The sequence below is a fragment of the Saccostrea cucullata genome, unplaced genomic scaffold (genome assembly GCF_032062105.1).
Source record: "Saccostrea cucullata isolate Sc308-1 unplaced genomic scaffold, CSIRO_AGI_Scuc_v1 ctg6027, whole genome shotgun sequence".
Taxonomy (NCBI): Eukaryota; Metazoa; Mollusca; class Bivalvia; order Ostreida; family Ostreidae; genus Saccostrea; species Saccostrea cuccullata.
Genome location: NW_026929097.1, coordinates 17,430 through 36,161, shown reverse-complemented (window position 1 = coordinate 36,161; position 18,732 = coordinate 17,430). Strand labels below are relative to the sequence as shown.

Sequence of the window (18,732 nt, the reverse complement as noted above, 5' to 3'; positions counted from 1 at the left end):
GAACAGGTTAAAGTTTTTGGTGCAGGTTTCATTTCCAAGTAACTATAAGCCCTATGTTGACCAAACTTGCATGGATGATACATCTAAGGATGCATACTACCGGGCTTGCTTCAGATGCTGAATCTGACCTACATTTTCCGGTTGAGTGAACAGGTTAAAGTTTTTGGTGCAGGTTTCATTTCCAAGTAACTATAAGCCCTATGTTGACCAAACTTGCATGGATGATACATCTAAGGATGCATACTACCGGGCTTGCTTCGGATGCTGAATCTGACCTACATTTTATGGATAAGTGAAAATGTTAGTTTTTGATGCATGTTTCATTTCCAATTAACTATGAGCCCTATAATGAGCAAACTTGCATGGACAATACATCTTAGGATGCACACTAAGGGACTTGCTTCGGATGCTGAATTCAACATACATTTTTCAGAAAATAGACCAGGTAAAAGTTATGGGTGCAGGTCTATTACCAAAAAACTGTAAACCAAACTTGCACAAATGTTGCATCAAGAGATGAAAACTCTCAAATTTGCTTCAGATGCTGGATTTTGATTACATTTTCATGAAGAAGAACTAGTTTAAATTTTTTATGTAGGTCTATTTCAAAGTATCAGATCAAAATTGCTCAAATATTTTCATTTTTGGAATGTACACTTTTTGTTTGTTAATTGTGTGACTTTGCCTTACTTAAAGACAACATTCGTTGAGGTGAGCTCTGTAATCTCTGATTACCTATGTTTTTTCTGTAGTATATTAATTATTTAAATATTTTAAAATATCATTGAAAACAATATTATTATTTTTTCTTGATTGTTGAAATAAATATTTCTTCACTAATAGGATAATAAATTTTTTTGCCAAGTGATCTTTTTCCGGATTACCAAAAATAACAGTTTTGACATCAAATGCAATTCTTATAGCAGACTTTTTAATCCAATCTGTCAATGCCAGCCAAATCATAGAAACATATGCTTGATTGATTCGATCTTCTTCATTATTGCTGTTGTGTATGTGTTTTTTGTTACAGTTAAAGATTGCATAGTTAAACCATTTAAGACAACAAAGATTGCATGATGACTTTACTAATTTATTATACATGGTACATGTTAATATAGTTGTAATATTTATAAAGGTTTAACTTTGATTAAACAAGCAAAATCTTCAGAAATAAAAGATGCACAGAATGCCATACTCAGATGAAACATAATTACATGTAAATCACTATTGTTTTAAAATTCACTGTTAAGTATATTTCAGCATCCAAAATTTTTTTTTAGAAAACAATGTTTGTTGAGCACATTGAAATGAAATCAATAATTTGTTTCATAACAGGTTGCAGCAAGCATTCAACATATTGAAAACATTATTTGAGAAAGTTACAATATTTTACCTGGGTAGCAGTTTTGAGCTGACTCAAAATTTCAATGTGTCCATGGTATACATCTCTGGGTCACTGGTCTGAAGTGCAACACTTATATATACTCAACACTTTTCTTCTATTTCACTTTTAGTTGCAATTTGTCTCTTCAGTGCCTATATTTAACATTTAATGATCTTACTGAAGTCGCCATTCAAGATCACTTGCTGTGAGATAATGACATTTAAGAATACTGTTTTTGGTCGAAACATCTTTATATACCATGATCTAATGATTTATGTTATGTTTATATCATGTTTTTGATAGACTGGATGCATTTTAATTTCTAAATTGATAAATAAATGTGACATGTATTTGTGCCTTTAAAGCCTTAATTTGAACACAAGTGTCTGTGGATTGGGTTTTAATAAAAAAATGTCATTTCTTGAGCATATTTTCAGTTTATTTGTTAAAAATACCAAGAATGGTCTTCCACAACTTTTCTTTAAGGACAGACAAGACATTCCTCAATAATATATAATTTTTTCATTGAACAAATACTTCTTTAATATATTAAATTTACTCACAAGAAAATTGAGGTACCTTAATTACCAGGCATTTGTGCGAGATTCCAGATGATGGCATTTCTTAGGTTTAAAAAAATGTTTGTATCCTGTAACATTCCCCCAAATAATCAAGGATTGTTCGGTCAGGAATTTTTTTTTTTTTTTTTTTACTTATGAATGGCCAAACATCCCCGGACTGAATATACAAGGTGTTATATTTACGGTGGAACCCAACATGGCACCCAAAATGACTGCCTAGCGGCAGAAAACGAAGTTCAGAAAGTTGTAGCCCTGGGAAATTGTTGTTACAATAATGATTACTCTTTATATTTAAGGTAAATGTAAACTAGGTTGACCTATTTTATGTCTCAAGTTAAGCTACAAGATAATTTTTAGCTCTACTGGTCAGAGACCAGAAGAGCTTATGCGATAGTAACAGAGTAATGCGTCCGTCGTCCGTCCGTCTGTCTGTCTGTCTGTAAACAATTTTTCAAAATGCTACTCCTCCTACAGTTTTGGTCTGCAGGGTTCGAAATTCACTATATACAACTCGCAAAATGCGAGTTACAATTTCCAAATTGCGAGTGTAAAAATTTGTAACTTTTTTCACTGTAAATTTTACCAAGGGAAAAATTCATATTGACATCCCCCATTTTTAAACCCATGTCCGACAACCAGGCCTAAAAAAACGACCGATCTATTCAAATTACCTCCAGGTGGATTTTTTTTTCTCCCAATCTGCTTGGTTTGATCAATCAGCTGATTTGGAATCCATTTATTAAAAAAAATATTAATTGTAGCTTAACTTGAGACATAAAATATGTCAACCTAGTTAACATTTACCTTAAATATAAAGAATAATCATAATGTATTATTGTAACTTTAATTTCCCTCCACAACTTTTGAAGTTCGTTTTTTTGCGGCTAGGCAGTCATGTTGGTTGCCATGTTAGGTGTCCACAGTAAATATAACATCTGATTTATTCAGTCCGGGGATGTTTGGCTCTATTAATCATAAGGAAAAAAAATCTTGACCTTCTGGACAATGATTTTTGGGGAATTTTACAGGAAACAAACATAATTTCTATTTAAACCTCGTGTAGAAAATTTTGAATTTTTTTTTAAATGGATGGATGGTGATTTATTTCTAGAAAGCTTTCATTTTAAAATTGCGAGTTCATATTTTTGGAACTCGCAATTATTTGCGAGTTGTAATTTTAGGGAGTTTCTACCCCTGGTCTGATTTCAATATAACTTGGCACACAAGTAGACTACACCAAGATACATAATTCTGTGCATCGGTTTTTGATTTCGATGAACGGTGTTGCTATGGTAACTAAAAATAGAAATTTATGTGAAATTCTTTCAGAATGCTACTCCTCCTACAGTTTGGGTCCGATTTCAGTATAATTTGGCACACAAGTAGAGTACACCAAGATACATAATTCTGTGCATCGGTTTTTGAATTCGTTGAACGGTGTTGCCGTTGTTACTAAAAATAGAAATTTCTGTGAAATTCTTTCAGAATGCTACTCCTCCTACAGTGTGGGTTCGATTTCAATATAACTTGGCACACAAGTAGACTACACTAAGATACATAATTCAGTGCATCGGTTTTTGATTTCGATGAACAGTGTTGCCATGGTTACTAAAAATAGAAATTTCTGTGAAATTCTTTTAAAATGCTACTCCTCCTACAGTTTTGGTCCAATTAAGATAAGATACATATTTCTGTGCATCGGTTTTTGATTTTAATGAACGTCAACGGTGTTGCCATGGTTACTAAAAATTGAAATTTCTGTGAAATTCTTTCAAAATGCTACTCCTCCTACAGTTATGGTCCGATTTCAATATAACTTGGCACACTAATAGACTGTACTAAGATACATAATTCTGTGCATTTTGCTTTATTTTGATGAGCGGCAAGGATCATTTCTCTATTTATTGCTGTATAAACCAGTAGAGCTACAGTCTCAACAGAGACTTCTGGTTTCTTGTAAGAAATAGAATCAGCTGATTGATCAAACACAGTTTTGCCATTTGTCAGAAAAAAAAATCCACACGGGGGTAAATTTGAATGGGTCAGTCCGTCTGATTACTGGAAATAAACACAATCACATTTTTAGAGTTTCAAATTTTTAAAAACCATTAGAAACAGGTTTAGAAATCAGAGAGTGATAAAAATTATGTATAAATTCATACATTATGAAGAGGTACAAAACAGAAATTTGGGAAACGAATCGTCTGACCTTAATCAGTTACCTAGTTAAGTGACTGGCATATGGGGAATTTTTAACATTCCCAGGTTAATTCATGAAATGCAGAATATTAAAAATATACGGACCCAAAATATACCAATGTAATGTTTTTAAACAATCTTACACTGCATTTATTATTTTTAATAAGATACACATCCAGAATTTCTACCTTCCCAGTGCATTTTCTGATGAATGCAGGTTTGTTAATTTTGAAAAAAGAAAGTGTCAAGTAGCATCCATTTACCCCAAATACTTGTACATTTATATTGGTTATATGCATGAAAATGGCTAAGTCCAGAAAAGTTACATTTTAGTTATACATGAAAATGGCAAAGTCCAAAAAGTCACATTTTAGTGATACATGAAAATGACTAAGTCCAGAAAAGTTATGTTTTAGTTATACATGAAAATAGCTAAGTCCAAAAAGTTACAATTTAGTTATACATGAAAATGACAAAGTCCAGAAAAGTTACATTTTAGTTATAGGTGAAAATGGCAAAGTCCAAAAAGTTACATTTTAGTTATACAAGAAAATGGCAAAGTTCAGAAAAGTTACATTTTAGTTATATGTGAAAATGGCAAAGTCCAAAAAGTTACATTTTAGTTATACATGGAAAAACTAAGTCCAAAAAAGTTACATTTTAGTTATAACTTTTTTGTACCTAAAAGCCTAGTTACAACTAAGTTATACTTTAGTTATAACTTATTTCGGTATGGGCTGTTGAACATTTGTAGGATGTCAGCATTTGAACTATAATTTTGGTTTGGAACATACATGTATATGGATGAAGGGATAAAAGAGATTTTATAATTTCATGGTCATAAGCCCTATTGAAAAAATTCACTCGTAATCTTTTTTAATCTTTTATGGACATCTTTGCATTTTGTATATTTCTTTCTTGTGTATTATATGGGCAGTTACTATCACCAAATCTGTGAAATTTGTGAGTCCTCTGTCCATGCTTCAGGTCTCAGAATGTTGGGGCTAAATTGATGAAATATTGGATATTAATCTAGCTATTTGTTTGTATGATTTTAATATAGACCTAAACCTCAACCAAAATTGTAAAAAAAAAAAAAATGTCCCCTTTTAATTTGTCCAGAATTCAAGCCCAAGGGTAGGGTAAGTTTGTGATATATTGAAAGTACATTACAACATTGACATTTTTGAATTCTCATTGACTTGCAAAAATTCTTGTCACATGATCAAGGCCAATTTAAGGCATGACAGTTCATGGAGGACTGAGTTGGTCATATTCCAAGATTCCTATATGTGTCGGAGACTCTTCCTTTTTGGGGAGGAGGGCTTTTTCTTTTCTTTTTTTTCTGAAGATATAAGTTAAAAAATCTTTAGTAAGAAAGAAGAACACTACTGGGGAATTATTCACAATCTCAGATAAAACCTATATTTTGCTCTTGTTCTATTAAATGCGTGCTTTACTTCACAAATCAAATACTTAGGTAGATATAGATGACCACACCTAGATAATGGTAGGAATTAAGGTACATGTAATTTGATACCTGCATTACAGATGGGTACTAGCTTGCATGATTTTAGTTTTTTCTTCAATATTTCAACATCCCCATAAAAATTAAAAATTGCATTATTATTTATTATCATATAATTATAACAAATGCAACTTAATAGGTTTTAACTTTTAACCTGTGGTTTTTCTAAATGGTTGATCTTATAATCCTCTAAAATCTTTTTTTTTGTTTGGTGACTTGGGTGCTGTGTGAAATATATTAACCACACATTAAGCTTTAATTAAAAAATATGTGTTTATAAACTACTACTAATACATGAAACATAATGATTAGTGTATGTTCACAGATTAATCCTAGCATGCTTAGTCTACACTAGTTTAAAGAGAAAGTTAAATTACACCCCAAATAATCATATACAGTAATAATTATGCTATTCTCTATTGAGAAGTCGATGGCTTGTTTGGGGGAGTATTATTGAGCCATCAAATTCTCAACATAGAATACTGTAAACGTATTACCATTTGGCGGTGTATTCTTTTTAGCGGTTTTGGCGGAAAGATACTTCCGCTAAGTCAAGTACATCGCGAAATGTCTTAAACAATGAAACATGAATAAGAACATCAAGAAATGTGCTAAATCAAATCTATGCTAACTTGTTTGAAAATTATTTTCCGCTAAATATCGTACATGCTAAATATAATACATTTACAGTAATATTTATATGAATGTAAACAAGAATTTCTTGTAAGAAAAAAGAAATAAGGAGTGGAAGTTACTTCACATATTAGATAAAATCTATTAAAAACAAATCCATATGTTAATAAAAAAAAAGTAAAAAAAAACAGAACACCATGCATGCAATTATTCAAAATGAGAGCAGTACATGTATATAACAATCATTTTTTTTACTACATGTATTAGTTTTGAAAGTAAATGTCTTATTTATTTATTAATTTGAGGGATCAATGTTCGAGGATTTTTTTAGTCACCCTTATCCATGAATGTGGGGGACCAATGTTCATGGATTTCATTGGTCACCCTAATATCCATGAATTTACATCAATCTCCACGAAGATTTTTTTTTGTCAATGTATTTATTCATTGAATCTTCTTAATACACAAGTTACCTACAAAATCATATATGTCCCCCCAAACCCCAAAAAGTTTGCTTTCCCACGAACATTGACCCCCACAAATTATAATGATTCAGCAGTATTTATGAGGACCCTGTTGGAAATAAGCCTATTTTAGCTTTCATGGGTCCTCCTTGGGAATGGCTTTTATGCACATGGTGTTTATGTATGTTAATTTAAACATATAACAAATTATCATAAGTACTATTTTTATGATCTAATTAATTTATTTTAGAATATATGGTAATTTTACTTAATTTTTAAAATTTAATTTACTAAGAATTTAGAATTCATGTGTTAATTTTGCTGTATTCTATGTGGCATTTTCTGAATAAATAAACAAAAATACATTAAGGCCAATTTTACCTGAACATGTATTTGTGCAATGGTTCTTAAATAATTATTCTTATTTTTATAAAATTCTTTTGAATATACACATGCATATAAACTCTTTCAGTGTATAATATAACTAATATTTACATGTATGACTTTGACTTTGTATAAATGAGATGACTTATTTAGGCTGTGCCTGCCATTCAATCCTTTTATGTTTTTTCATAATAAAATATTGTTTAAATTAAATTTTTTTTCAAAATGATTGTGATTCTCAAATTCTCAAAACTTGAATATGTAGATCTCTGAAAAATTAGGGGAAAAAATTGTCAAAAGAAAAAAAGCAAAAAAAAAACGCAAAACTTTGAATGTTCAAAATTATTGTTTAAATAATTTTTTCCTGCATGGACAACAAAAAATGATTCTTGAATGTTATTTAATATTTTAATATTTAATTTCTATTATAGATTGATGATTGGGACTCCATTATGACAAGAAAATCAAAGCCAAAAATCATCTGGTTGTCAGAAAAAAGGTAATAAACATTCCTAACACTGTTTCTAGTACAATATTTATTTTTTTCTATCAAGTAGTAAATCTCATAAGCTATTTAAAGAAGATGTATGAATCAGACTACAGAATATGCTTAGGACCAGTTTACCAGTGACGTTTGGACAACCTTTTACCTGATATTATAAATTAATTCAATTTTGTCACCAATCACACAGGATAAAATTATCCCCTCCCTCTCCCTCCCCAATCTCCAGACAATAAAAATTATTATTCTGTGCTCTGTGATGTGGACTGTCTGATGGTCAAAGCTATTACACAACAATCAAGCATCAGTGATCAGAAAAGAAAGATTAAAAGTAAAGAAATAAGGTGGCAAGATGATACCTGTAGAAAAACAAACAGTCCACAGCAGAAGTTTATAAAGATTTTTAGCTCTACTGGTCAGAGACCAGAAGAGCTTATGCGATAGTAATGCGTCCGGCGTCCGTCCGTCTGTCCGTCTGTCTGTCCGTCTGTCTGTAAACAATTTTTCAAAATGCTACTCCTCCTACAGTTTTTTTTTTATTTCATTATAACTTGGCACACAAGTAGACTACACTAAGATACATAATTCTGTGTATTGGTTTTTGATTTTGATGAACGGTGTTGCCATGGTTACTAAAAATAGAAATTTCTGTGAAATTCATTCAAAACGCTACTCCTCCTACATTTTTGGTCTGATTTCAGTATAACTTGGCACACAAGTAGACTACACTTAGATACATAATTCTGTGTATTGGTTTTTGATTTCGATGATTGGTGTTGCCGTGGTTACTAAAAATAGAAATTTCTGTGAAATTCTTTCAAAACGCTACTCCTCCTACAGTTTTGGTCTGATTTCAATATAACTTGGCACACAAGTAGACTACACTAAGATACATAATTCTGTGTATCGGTTTTTGATTTCGATGATTGGTGTTGCCGTGGTTACTAAAAATAGAAATTTCTGTGAAATTCTTTCAAAACGCTACTCCTCCTACAGTTTTGGTCTGATTTCAGTATAACTTGGCACACAAGTAGACTACACTTAGATACATAATTCTGTGTATCGGTTTTTGATTTCGATGAACGATGTTGCCGTGTTTACTAAAAATAGAAATTTCTGCGAGATTCTTTCAAAACGCTACTCCTCCTACAGTTTTGGTCTGATTTCAGTATAACTTGGCACACAAGTAGACTACACTTAGATACATAATTCTGTGTATCGGTTTTTGATTTTGATGAACGGTGTTGCCGTGGTTACTAAAAATAGAAATTTCTGTGAAATTCTTTCAAAATGCTACTCCTCCTACAGTTTTGGTTTGATTTCATTATAACTTGGCACACAAGTAGAATACACTAAGATACATAATTCTGTTTATCGGTTTTTGATTTTGATGAACGGTGTTGCCGTGGTTACTAAAAATAGAAATTTCTGTGAAATTCTTTCAAAATGCTACTCCTCCTACAGTTTTGGTCTGATTTCAGTATTACTGGCAAACAAGTAGAATACACTAAGATACATAATTCTGTTTATCGGTTTTTGATTTTGATGAACGGTGTTGCCGTGGTTACTAAAAATAGAAATTTCTGTGAAATTCTTTCAAAATGCTACTCCTCCTACAGTTTTGGTTTGATTTCATTATAACTTGGCACACAAGTAGAATACACTAAGATACATAATTCTGTTTATCGGTTTTTGATTTCGATGAACGGTGTTGCCGTGGTTACTAAAAATAGAAATATCTGTGAAATTCTTTCAAAATGCTACTCCTCCTACAGTTTTGGTCTGATTTCAATATAACTTGGCACATAAGTAGAATACACTAAGATACATAATTCTGTGTATCGAATTTTAATTTTGATGAACGGTGTTGCCGTGGTTACTAAAAAAATTTAGAAATGTCTGTAAAAGTGTTTCAAAATGCTACTCCTCCTACAGTTTTGGTCTGATTTCAGTATAACTTGGCACACAAGTAGACTACACTAAGAACATAAAGAGACTTTATCAACGATCATTATTCTATTTAGTTTCAAATCCCAGCTGCTTAAGTACTTTTCTCTTCCTTTGCTATAAGTTCAAACCAGTAGAGCTTCAGTCTCGACAGAGACTTCTGGTTCTTTTTTACAGAGATATAGTAATCTACAACCCTCTAGGACACAGTAGAAGGGATCTTATAACATTGACTGTGGATAGAGCTCAGGTCAAGGTCACCAACAGGTCAACAACCCTGGGGATTCCCCACCAGATCTCACCTGTCTTGGTGAATGGCAGCTTCTCCACTGATTTCTATGAAGTGAGACAGTTTAGCTCACCTTAAATGAAGGCTCAAATGAGCTTTCTGTTTGAAATTTGTCTGTTGTAGTTGTTGTTATCATTGATGTAAAATTTTCACATTTTCATCTTCTTCACCAGAATCATTGGTCCAATTTCAACCAAACTTTGCATAGAGTATCCTTTGGTAAAGGGGATTCATGTTGGATCAAATGAAGGACCACACTCTCTTCCAAAGGGAGATAATTAAGAAGTATTGAAAATTTGATTGGTTTAAAAATTGTCTTCTCAAGACCAGCAAAGTCACGATTAGTCACATTTATGTGGAAGCATCATTAGGTAGTTTAGATATTAGTTCGTTCAAATCTTGACGCTGGAGGTAGGATGGAATATTATGGGTGATCATATTTTACATAGAAATACAATGGAAAAATTTTAAAATTCCTCTCTGAAAACAACGAAGTCATGATAAGTCATATTTATATGGAAGCAGCCTAAGGTGTTGTATATTCAGATTTTTCAAAATCATGACCCGTTAGAGTGAGTGGATGGGGCCATGATGGGCAATCAAATTCTAAATAGGAATATTTAGGTAAAATCTTCTTCTATGGCAAAGGTGGATCCAGGGCCGGGCACAGCCACCCCCCTCCCCATTTGAATTTTTTGTATGTAGAACTTTAATTATGTCCATTATCCTAAAATCAAGGGAAAAACATCTCTTATTTGAAAGAATTTGCTTTGGACCCCCACCAGGGCTTTGCTCTAGACCTACTGGGGGCTTAGATGCAGCCTCCAGACCCCCACCCCACCTTCTACCTCCCCCTTCCATTATGAAATTCCTGGATCTGCCACTGTAAGGAACAGCAAAGTCATATCTAGACATATTTACTGAGTATATTGAAGCATCCTCAGGTAGTGGTAAATTCAAAATGATCCTCCCCCAGGGGTAGGTTGGGATTACTATGGGCAACCTATAAATATTGAATTGAAGCTTCTTAGAGAGTGCAGATTTTGGCTTGTTTAAGTTATGACCCCTGGGAATGGGATTGGAACCACACTGTCCAATCAACTTTTTCTATAAGAATATACAGGAAAAACTCATAAAAATCTTTTTCTTTAGAATAATAAGCCATATGATTAACCATATTTTTATGGAAGCATCCTCAGATTCAAGTTTGTTCAGGTCAGCTGGGGTAGGGTTGACCGCAATATATTATCCTAATTTTACATAGAAAAATGTAGGGGAGTTACTCTGGTGAGTTTCTGGTCCTCTTGTATGTATTCAGGGTAATGATTCTAATGGAGGAATGAATTAGATGTCCCTGCTTACATTCAGACATATGCATATGTATAACTAAATACATGTATATTTTAGTTTCAATTAATCTTTGTACGTTGATACAGTAAAACTCGGTTATAATGAAGTCACTGGGACCTGTGAAATTACATAATTGGTTATATCCGTATGAAGAATTCATAAAATTTATATACTTGGAGATCAAAAAAAAAAACCTTCATTATATCCATGAAATCGCAACACAAGTATCCGTATTCATACTAAACCAGTTTTACTGTACAGAGTTTCTGAACATTTCTAGTTGTCCTTTGAAGTCATCTTGCCAGCACTGTCTATTTCCTTCATAACCATACAGCAAGAGGAAGAAAATCAGAATGATCAGACCAGGCTGGTTCTGTTTAAAGAGCCAATCAAATTCTCCTCAAGTACAAGGTATGGATTTTTACTGAGTTCATTATCACTAATTTTTACATATCTTTGATATAACATTTTATTACATACTTAGTAATAAATACAGGATTTTTGCATATGCGATATGCCTGACGTCACAATAGTGGTATCAGCCCAGCAGGGCTGATATGGATTTGCGGGGCTGATACGGATCAATATCACACTCTTAGAAAATTAAACCTCAAAAAACATCATACACATATTTTGGGGGTTACATATTTGCATTTAATTTTAACTTTTTGAATGTAAGGATAATCTTATTGACAAATAATAGATTATTTTCAAATTACGGATCGGGCACATTTGAAATAGAAGTACATGTAGAAACAAACCCACACTGTATGAGACAATAGACCGTGTACATGTTAGAAGTCTGTGCATGATTATTTACTTATTTTCTTCTCAACTTAATGTGTACTGTATTTTATTACTAAGTATGTAATAAACATAATAAAACATACCCTTTTCCACATCACATCCTGTATCAGCCCTCGACCAATATCAGCCCTCGGGCCTTTGGCCCTCTGGCTGATATTGGTTTCTCGGGATAATACAGGATGTGATATGTAAAAGGGTTCGTATCATTCTCTATGATTTGAGCTTTCCACATTTCAAGGTTACCAGGAATTACTGTAGAAATAGACAAATCGCCATATTTCATCATCAGCAATACTTATCTGACAGCATACTTCTATACATGCAATGGGAGATTACAGGTTAGTTTTTTAGCTCTACTGGTCAGAGACCAGAAGAGCTTATGCGATAGTAATGCGTCCGGCGTCCGTCCGTCTGTCCGTCTGTCTGTCTAGCTGTCCGTCTGTCCGTCTGTCTGTAAACAATTTTTCAAAATGCTACTCCTCCTACAGTTTTGGTCTAATTTCAATATAACTGGGCACACAAAGAGACTACACTAAGATACATAATTCTGTGTATCGGTTTTTGATTTCGATGAACGGTGTTGCCGTGGTTACTAAAAATAGAAATTTCTGTGAAATTCTTTCAAAATGCTACTCCTCCTACAGTTTTGGTCTGATTTCAGTATAACATGGCACGCAAGTAGACTACACTAAGATACATAATTCTGTGTATCGGTTTCTGATTTCGATGAACGGTGTTGCCGTGGTTACTAAAAATAGAAATTTTTGTGAAATTCTTTCAAAATGCTACTCCTCCTACAGTTTTGGTCTGATTTCAGTATAACTTGAAACACAAGTAGACTACACTAAGATACATAATTCTATGTATCGGTTTTTGATTTCGATGAACGGTGTTGCCGTGGTTACTAAAAATAGAAATTTTTGCGAAATTCTTTCAAAATGCTACTCCTCCTACAGTTTTGGTCTGATTTCAGTATAACTTGGCACGCAAGTAGACTACATTAAGATACATAATTCTATGTATCAGTTTTTGATTTCGATGAATGGTGTTGCCTTGGTTACTAAAAATAGAAATATCTGTAAAATTGTTTCAAAATGCTACTCCTCCTACAGTTTTGGTCTTATTTCGATATAACTTGGCACACAATTAGACTATACTAAGATACATAATTCTGTGTATCGAATTTTAATTTTGATGAACGGTGTTGCCATGGTTACTAAAAATATAAATGTCTGTAAAATTCTTTCAAAATGCTACTCCTCCTACAGTTTTGGTCTGATTTCAGTATAACTTGGCACACAAGTAGACTACACTAAGAACCTAAAGAGACTTTATCAACGATCATTTTTCTATTTAGTTTCAAATCCCAGCTGCTTAAGTACTTTTCTCTTCCTTTGCTATAAGTTCAAACCAGTAGAGCTTCAGTCTTGACAGAGACTTCTGGTTTTTTCTAAGCTCAGAATGTATAATTTTTATTAAAAAAATGTTGTTATATTTACATATTAAACTTAAATTCTACTGTAGCTATGTTCAAGTTATGTCTGGAAATTAATATGTTAAATGAAGAAAACATATTATTCAAAAGACTGTTGTAAGAAATAATTGCTTTGTAAGTGAGTGCAAAGGGACAATTTCCTTAGAATTATTTTATAATAATTTCAGTATATAAAGCAGAATTCTGCTGGATTCATATGGAGGTCAGAGGTCAAGTTTGTAACCTACACTTCAGGGAAGGCATGGTCTACACTGTTTAAAGACAAAGGAGGAGCTTACACTTTTGTCCCTGATGGACCAGCAGAGGTAAATTTACACTTTAGCCTCAATGGACTTTATACTTTTGTACCTGATTGACATGTCGAGGTAAGTTACATTTTAGTCCTTGATGGATCAACAGAGGTAAGTTACACTTTAGTCCTTGATGGACCAACAGAAGTAAGTTACATTTTAGTCCTTGATGGATCAACAGAGGTAAGTTACACTTTAGTCCTTGATGGATCAACAGAGGTAAGTTACACTTTAGTCCTTGATGGATCAACAGAGGTAAGTTTTCACTTTTGTCCTTGATGAATCAACAGAGGTAAGTTTACACTTTAGTCCCTGATGGATCAACAGAGGTAAGTTACACTTTAGTCCTTGATGGATCAACAGAGGTAAGTTACACTTTAGTCCCTGATGGACCAGCAGAGGTAGGTTTACACTTTTGTCCTTGATGGACCAACAGAGGTAAGTTACATCTTTGTCCTTGATGGACCATCAGAAGTAGGTTTACACTTTTGTCCTTGATGGGCCAAAAGAGGTAAGTTTACACTTTAGTCCTTGATGGATCAGCAATGGTATTTTTACACTTTTGTCCCTGATGGACTATCAGAGGTAGGTTTACACTTTTGTCCCTGATGGACCAGCAGTGGTAATTTTACACTTTAGTCCCTGGTGGACCAGCAGTGGTATTTTTACACTTTCGTCCCTGATGGATTAGCAGAGTTAGGTTTACACTTTTGGCCCTGATGGATCAGCAGTGGTAAGTTTACATTTTAATCCCTGATGGATCAGCTGATGTAATTTTACCCTTTTGTCCTTGATATATCAGCAGAGGTAAGCTTACACATCATGTGAGATTAACATTTTTAGGTCACCTGAGTCACTCAGGTGACCTATTGCTATCTGATTTTGTCCGTCTTCGTTCGTCGTCAATCGGTCATAAACTTTTGAACATTTTCAGCTTCTTCTCTGCAACTACTCCACCAATTTCAACCAATTTTGGCACAAAGCATCTATGGGTGAAGGGGAACAAAAATTGTGAATTTCATGGTCCCTGCTCCCCTGGGGCCTGAGGGGGGGGGGAGGCCAAAACCACTAAAATTAATGCAATATTTAAAATCTTCTTCTTTACTACTGGACATCAAGCAGTCAAACTGTTGGCATGATTGTAATCAGCATTGAGTCCTCTATCAAAATTTTGAAATTCATGGCCTCAGAGTCAGGGGTTCTAATGCTTGGGTGGGGCTATATAGATTATATAGTAAAAGTGCATTATTTCTTTGAAAATCTTCTTCTCTGCTCCTGGGCATTAAATAAACTAACCAAGTATATAGTTATGTTAAATAAGACTGCCTCTTCCAAAATTGTGAATTTCATGACCCCAGGGTCATGGGTCCTGGAGTTAGGAACAGGCTCCATTGATTATATAATGAAAATGCATTATTTCTTTGAAAATCTTCTTCTCTGCTCCTGGGCATTAAATAAACTAACCAAGTACAAAGTTATGTTGAATAAACCTGCCTCTTCCAAAATTGTGAATTTCATGGCCCCTGGGTTGGGGGTTCTGGTGCTTAGGGTGGGGCTCTATTGATTATATATTGAAAATGCATTATTTCTTTGAAATCTTCGTCTCTGCTTCTGGGCATTGAATAAACTAACCAAGTACAAAGTAATGTTGAATAAGGCTGCCTCTTCCAAAATTGTGAATTTCGTAGTCCCTGGGTTGGTGGTTCTGGTGTTAGGGCGGGGCTCTATTGATAATATTGTGAAAATGCATGAATTCTTTGAAAATCTATTCTTTTTCTCCTAGATATTACGCCAATGATCTAAGTACATATTTAATGATAAATTTGAAAGGTTCCTCTTCCAAAATGATTAATTTCAAGGCCCCTGAGTCAGGGATACCAGGAGGGAGGGGGGGGGGGGTACTTAGTCTGAGTTACTTAGTAGTTAGTAAAATTAATGCTTTGAAATCTGCTCTTTGGTATTAATCAACCATTTATGATGAAATAAAATTTATAAAACTTTGAAGTATGTGCTCTAGGGTTAGTGATTCCTGTGGGGTGGTGTGCGTAACTGGTGGTTATAAAGTGGAAATGCATTTTCTCTTTGTTACTCTGATCTACCTCTGGGTATTCAGTAACCAGTGAAAGTAAGCATGTAAAGTGTATAATTTTGATAAACAATGTTGCCTCTTTCAAAAATGTGAATTTCATGGATTTTGGTTTCAAACACGAACCAAATTCAATTGCTGGAAAAATGTTACATGATACTCAGGTGACCTATAAGGCCAGTGGGTCTCTTGTCTTCCATGACATCACTATTGATGGTCGAAGAGTTTCTCCAAATGATGAAAAAACCATGACCCAAGCTCTAAAGCTTTCCTGTATTTGTTAGGTTCTGTTTGCCACCTGAGATAAACATGTATGCATATTAGTTTCAGCATTTTTGTGTAGATAATATAGTTATGGAATCAAGTATTTTCAGCTGATTTGTAAATTGTAGACTTTCTCTGAACCATTAGAAGCTTTATTTCTTATCGACGGACCACTGTTTTCAAGAGTTGTTACTGTTCAGCTCAGTGTGATCCAAAGTTTTACAGTCCATAAAACTTCTGGTAATTCCACTTCAGCCTTTTTAAATGTTTATCAATAATTTCACTTCATACTATTTAATGTTTATGGATAACAATTTGTCAAATACCTGAGTTTTCAAACTATTTTTAATTAAATAACACGATCAAGTCCAATTTCGATATTTTGATTTTATGCAATAAAACAGTTTTTTTTATGTCAAGTTTTTACATATCTGCCCTCTTTGGACTTTTTAATTAGGGCTTATGAATAGAGGAGTTTACATAGAGAACAACATTAACATACAGAGCCTTGACAACACAGAACTGATGATGCGAATAGAATCTGATGTAGGAGGATCCAAAAGTGAACTGTGTGTGGATCTAAATGGATTCCAGGTAAAAATTTTAAAAATCTGTTTCGTTTTGTTTTTGTCGAGGAGCTTATCCTATTAGCCTATACAGATTTACATATACATTTGTATTTATACAGATGCACAGAAAGGGGACATTTACAAAGAGAGGTATACAGGGTAACTTTTTCCCCATGACAACCATGGCTTCTGTTGAAAATGAAAGCAGCAAATTAACTCTACTTACCACATCCTCTAGAGGAGCCGCGAGTCTGTCACCAGGTTTGTACACAAAGCAATAATCATTGAAATACTGGAGATTCAATCTTAGTTTACATAAGATGTTCAGTCAGTAGCTGCCATTAACTTGGTTCCCAGGCTTTTGGCAATTGAGGTCTCTGCCAAAATTATTCTTGGACTATTGATTTTTTTTCTAGTTCATTCATAATCTAAAAATACAGTTGTTCATAACAATATGATAGTTTTGACCTCCATGGAATGTAATGATATTAGTCAATATATTGATATGACCACAAGTCCCCCCTCTAAATGTTACAGGCTGGCTGGAGGTGGGGCTGGACCGTAGAATGCTACAGGACGACTGGCGGGGGCTCGGCGAGGGGGTTACAGACAATGTCCAAACCAGGAGTTCATTTATGTTGATATTTGAGAGAAAGTCCTCAAACAAGGTTAATCACATGTAAAAATATACACATAATGGTACATAATGAAAGAAGGGGTATAATTATCTTTGATAAAAAATCTAAAGTTTGATTTTATTGTAGCATTTGGTGAAAAACTCTTAATCCAAGCCAGTTATAAGTGTAAAATATAAGTAAAAAAAATAGTAAATTAAACATGAATAATATCCTGTTTATTTGTTGATTATAGATATCTAACGTTTGTTTTCCATCATCTCTGGTCAGCCAGCTTTCTGATGAACTAGAGAACCCCAGTGTTGTAGCACAGACAAACTCTGTCTTCCATGTGTATCCACGACAACAGGCCTCATTGATCAAACAGACAAACTCTGTCTCCCATGTGTATCCACGACAACATGTCTCATTGATCAAACAGAGTCTTCCTTGTAACATTCATCTCATCAACTACAGGTATACAACCTCACATATAGACAAGGTGGAAGAAATGAACCATTCCACCATAGCTTCATACTTGCTAGTGGTGCATAAAAGGAAGTTTGATTGCAACACAGCATCAGAAAACAATGTTTGTTCAAACCCTGAGGCTTTTAGTTTATGGGATTTATTTATGGACTGCTCAATCAAAAAAGCATGGGAGACATCACTAACAGGAACTGTGATATTACAAGAAATACCAAAATATAAGGAAGTCTCTTTTAATGCCATGGAAATTAAAACTTTTAAGGTGCTTTGTCATTAAAGTTTGCTGTCATTAAGTTTTGCTTTTTTTCAAATAAGGATAACAGTTGATTTGATAACTGCATGTTCCAGAGAGAGAGAGATAGAGAGAGAGGTATTTCAAAGCTATACTTTTTCCCTAAAAATCTATTCTGTTTTTTAATGACAAATTGGGAATGCACTGTATTAGACTCGCTTCCTGGATTATCTGTATTATTAGATGTAAAATAGAAATTGACTTCCTCCTCCTAGTCATGTTGTACTATAAATACCTTGTTCTGTATATTATACAACAAAGTCGAGTAATGATCAGATATATAATAGAGTCTGCCCTAACACAAGAACCCCTGATCCAATGGCATGAAATTCTGAAATTCTCAATTTAGGAAGAGGCAGCCTTGTTCAACATAACTATATATGTACAGTCAAACCTGTATTAATAGACCTTCCAACAGAGAAAGGAAAAAGAGTCACAAAGGGGACAGGTGGTCTTTTAATACAGGTTGCTTATTTTCTGCAGTGTTTAAACATACAATGTTGAAAATATTATACATGTATGTGGAATGAATTTTATACCATGAACTGTGAATTTGCAGACCAGT

At 33.7% G+C, this 18,732-nt stretch overlaps 1 protein-coding gene across 1 annotated transcript; it reads left to right on the top strand.

Annotated features, from left to right (window-relative positions):
• The first annotated feature begins 7,468 nt into the window (after positions 1-7,468).
• LOC134279768 (alpha-mannosidase 2-like) lies at positions 7,469-18,467 on the top strand. Its single transcript, XM_062762170.1, has 10 exons — positions 7,469-7,672; positions 9,800-9,965; positions 11,542-11,672; positions 12,307-12,406; positions 13,731-13,868; positions 16,332-16,443; positions 16,661-16,797; positions 16,892-17,033; positions 17,310-17,440; positions 17,643-18,467. Exons 1-10 carry the CDS (start codon positions 7,626-7,628, stop codon positions 18,150-18,152), a joined length of 1,614 nt encoding a protein of 537 aa, XP_062618154.1. The 5' UTR covers positions 7,469-7,625; the 3' UTR covers positions 18,153-18,467.
• The last annotated feature ends 265 nt before the right edge of the window (positions 18,468-18,732 follow it).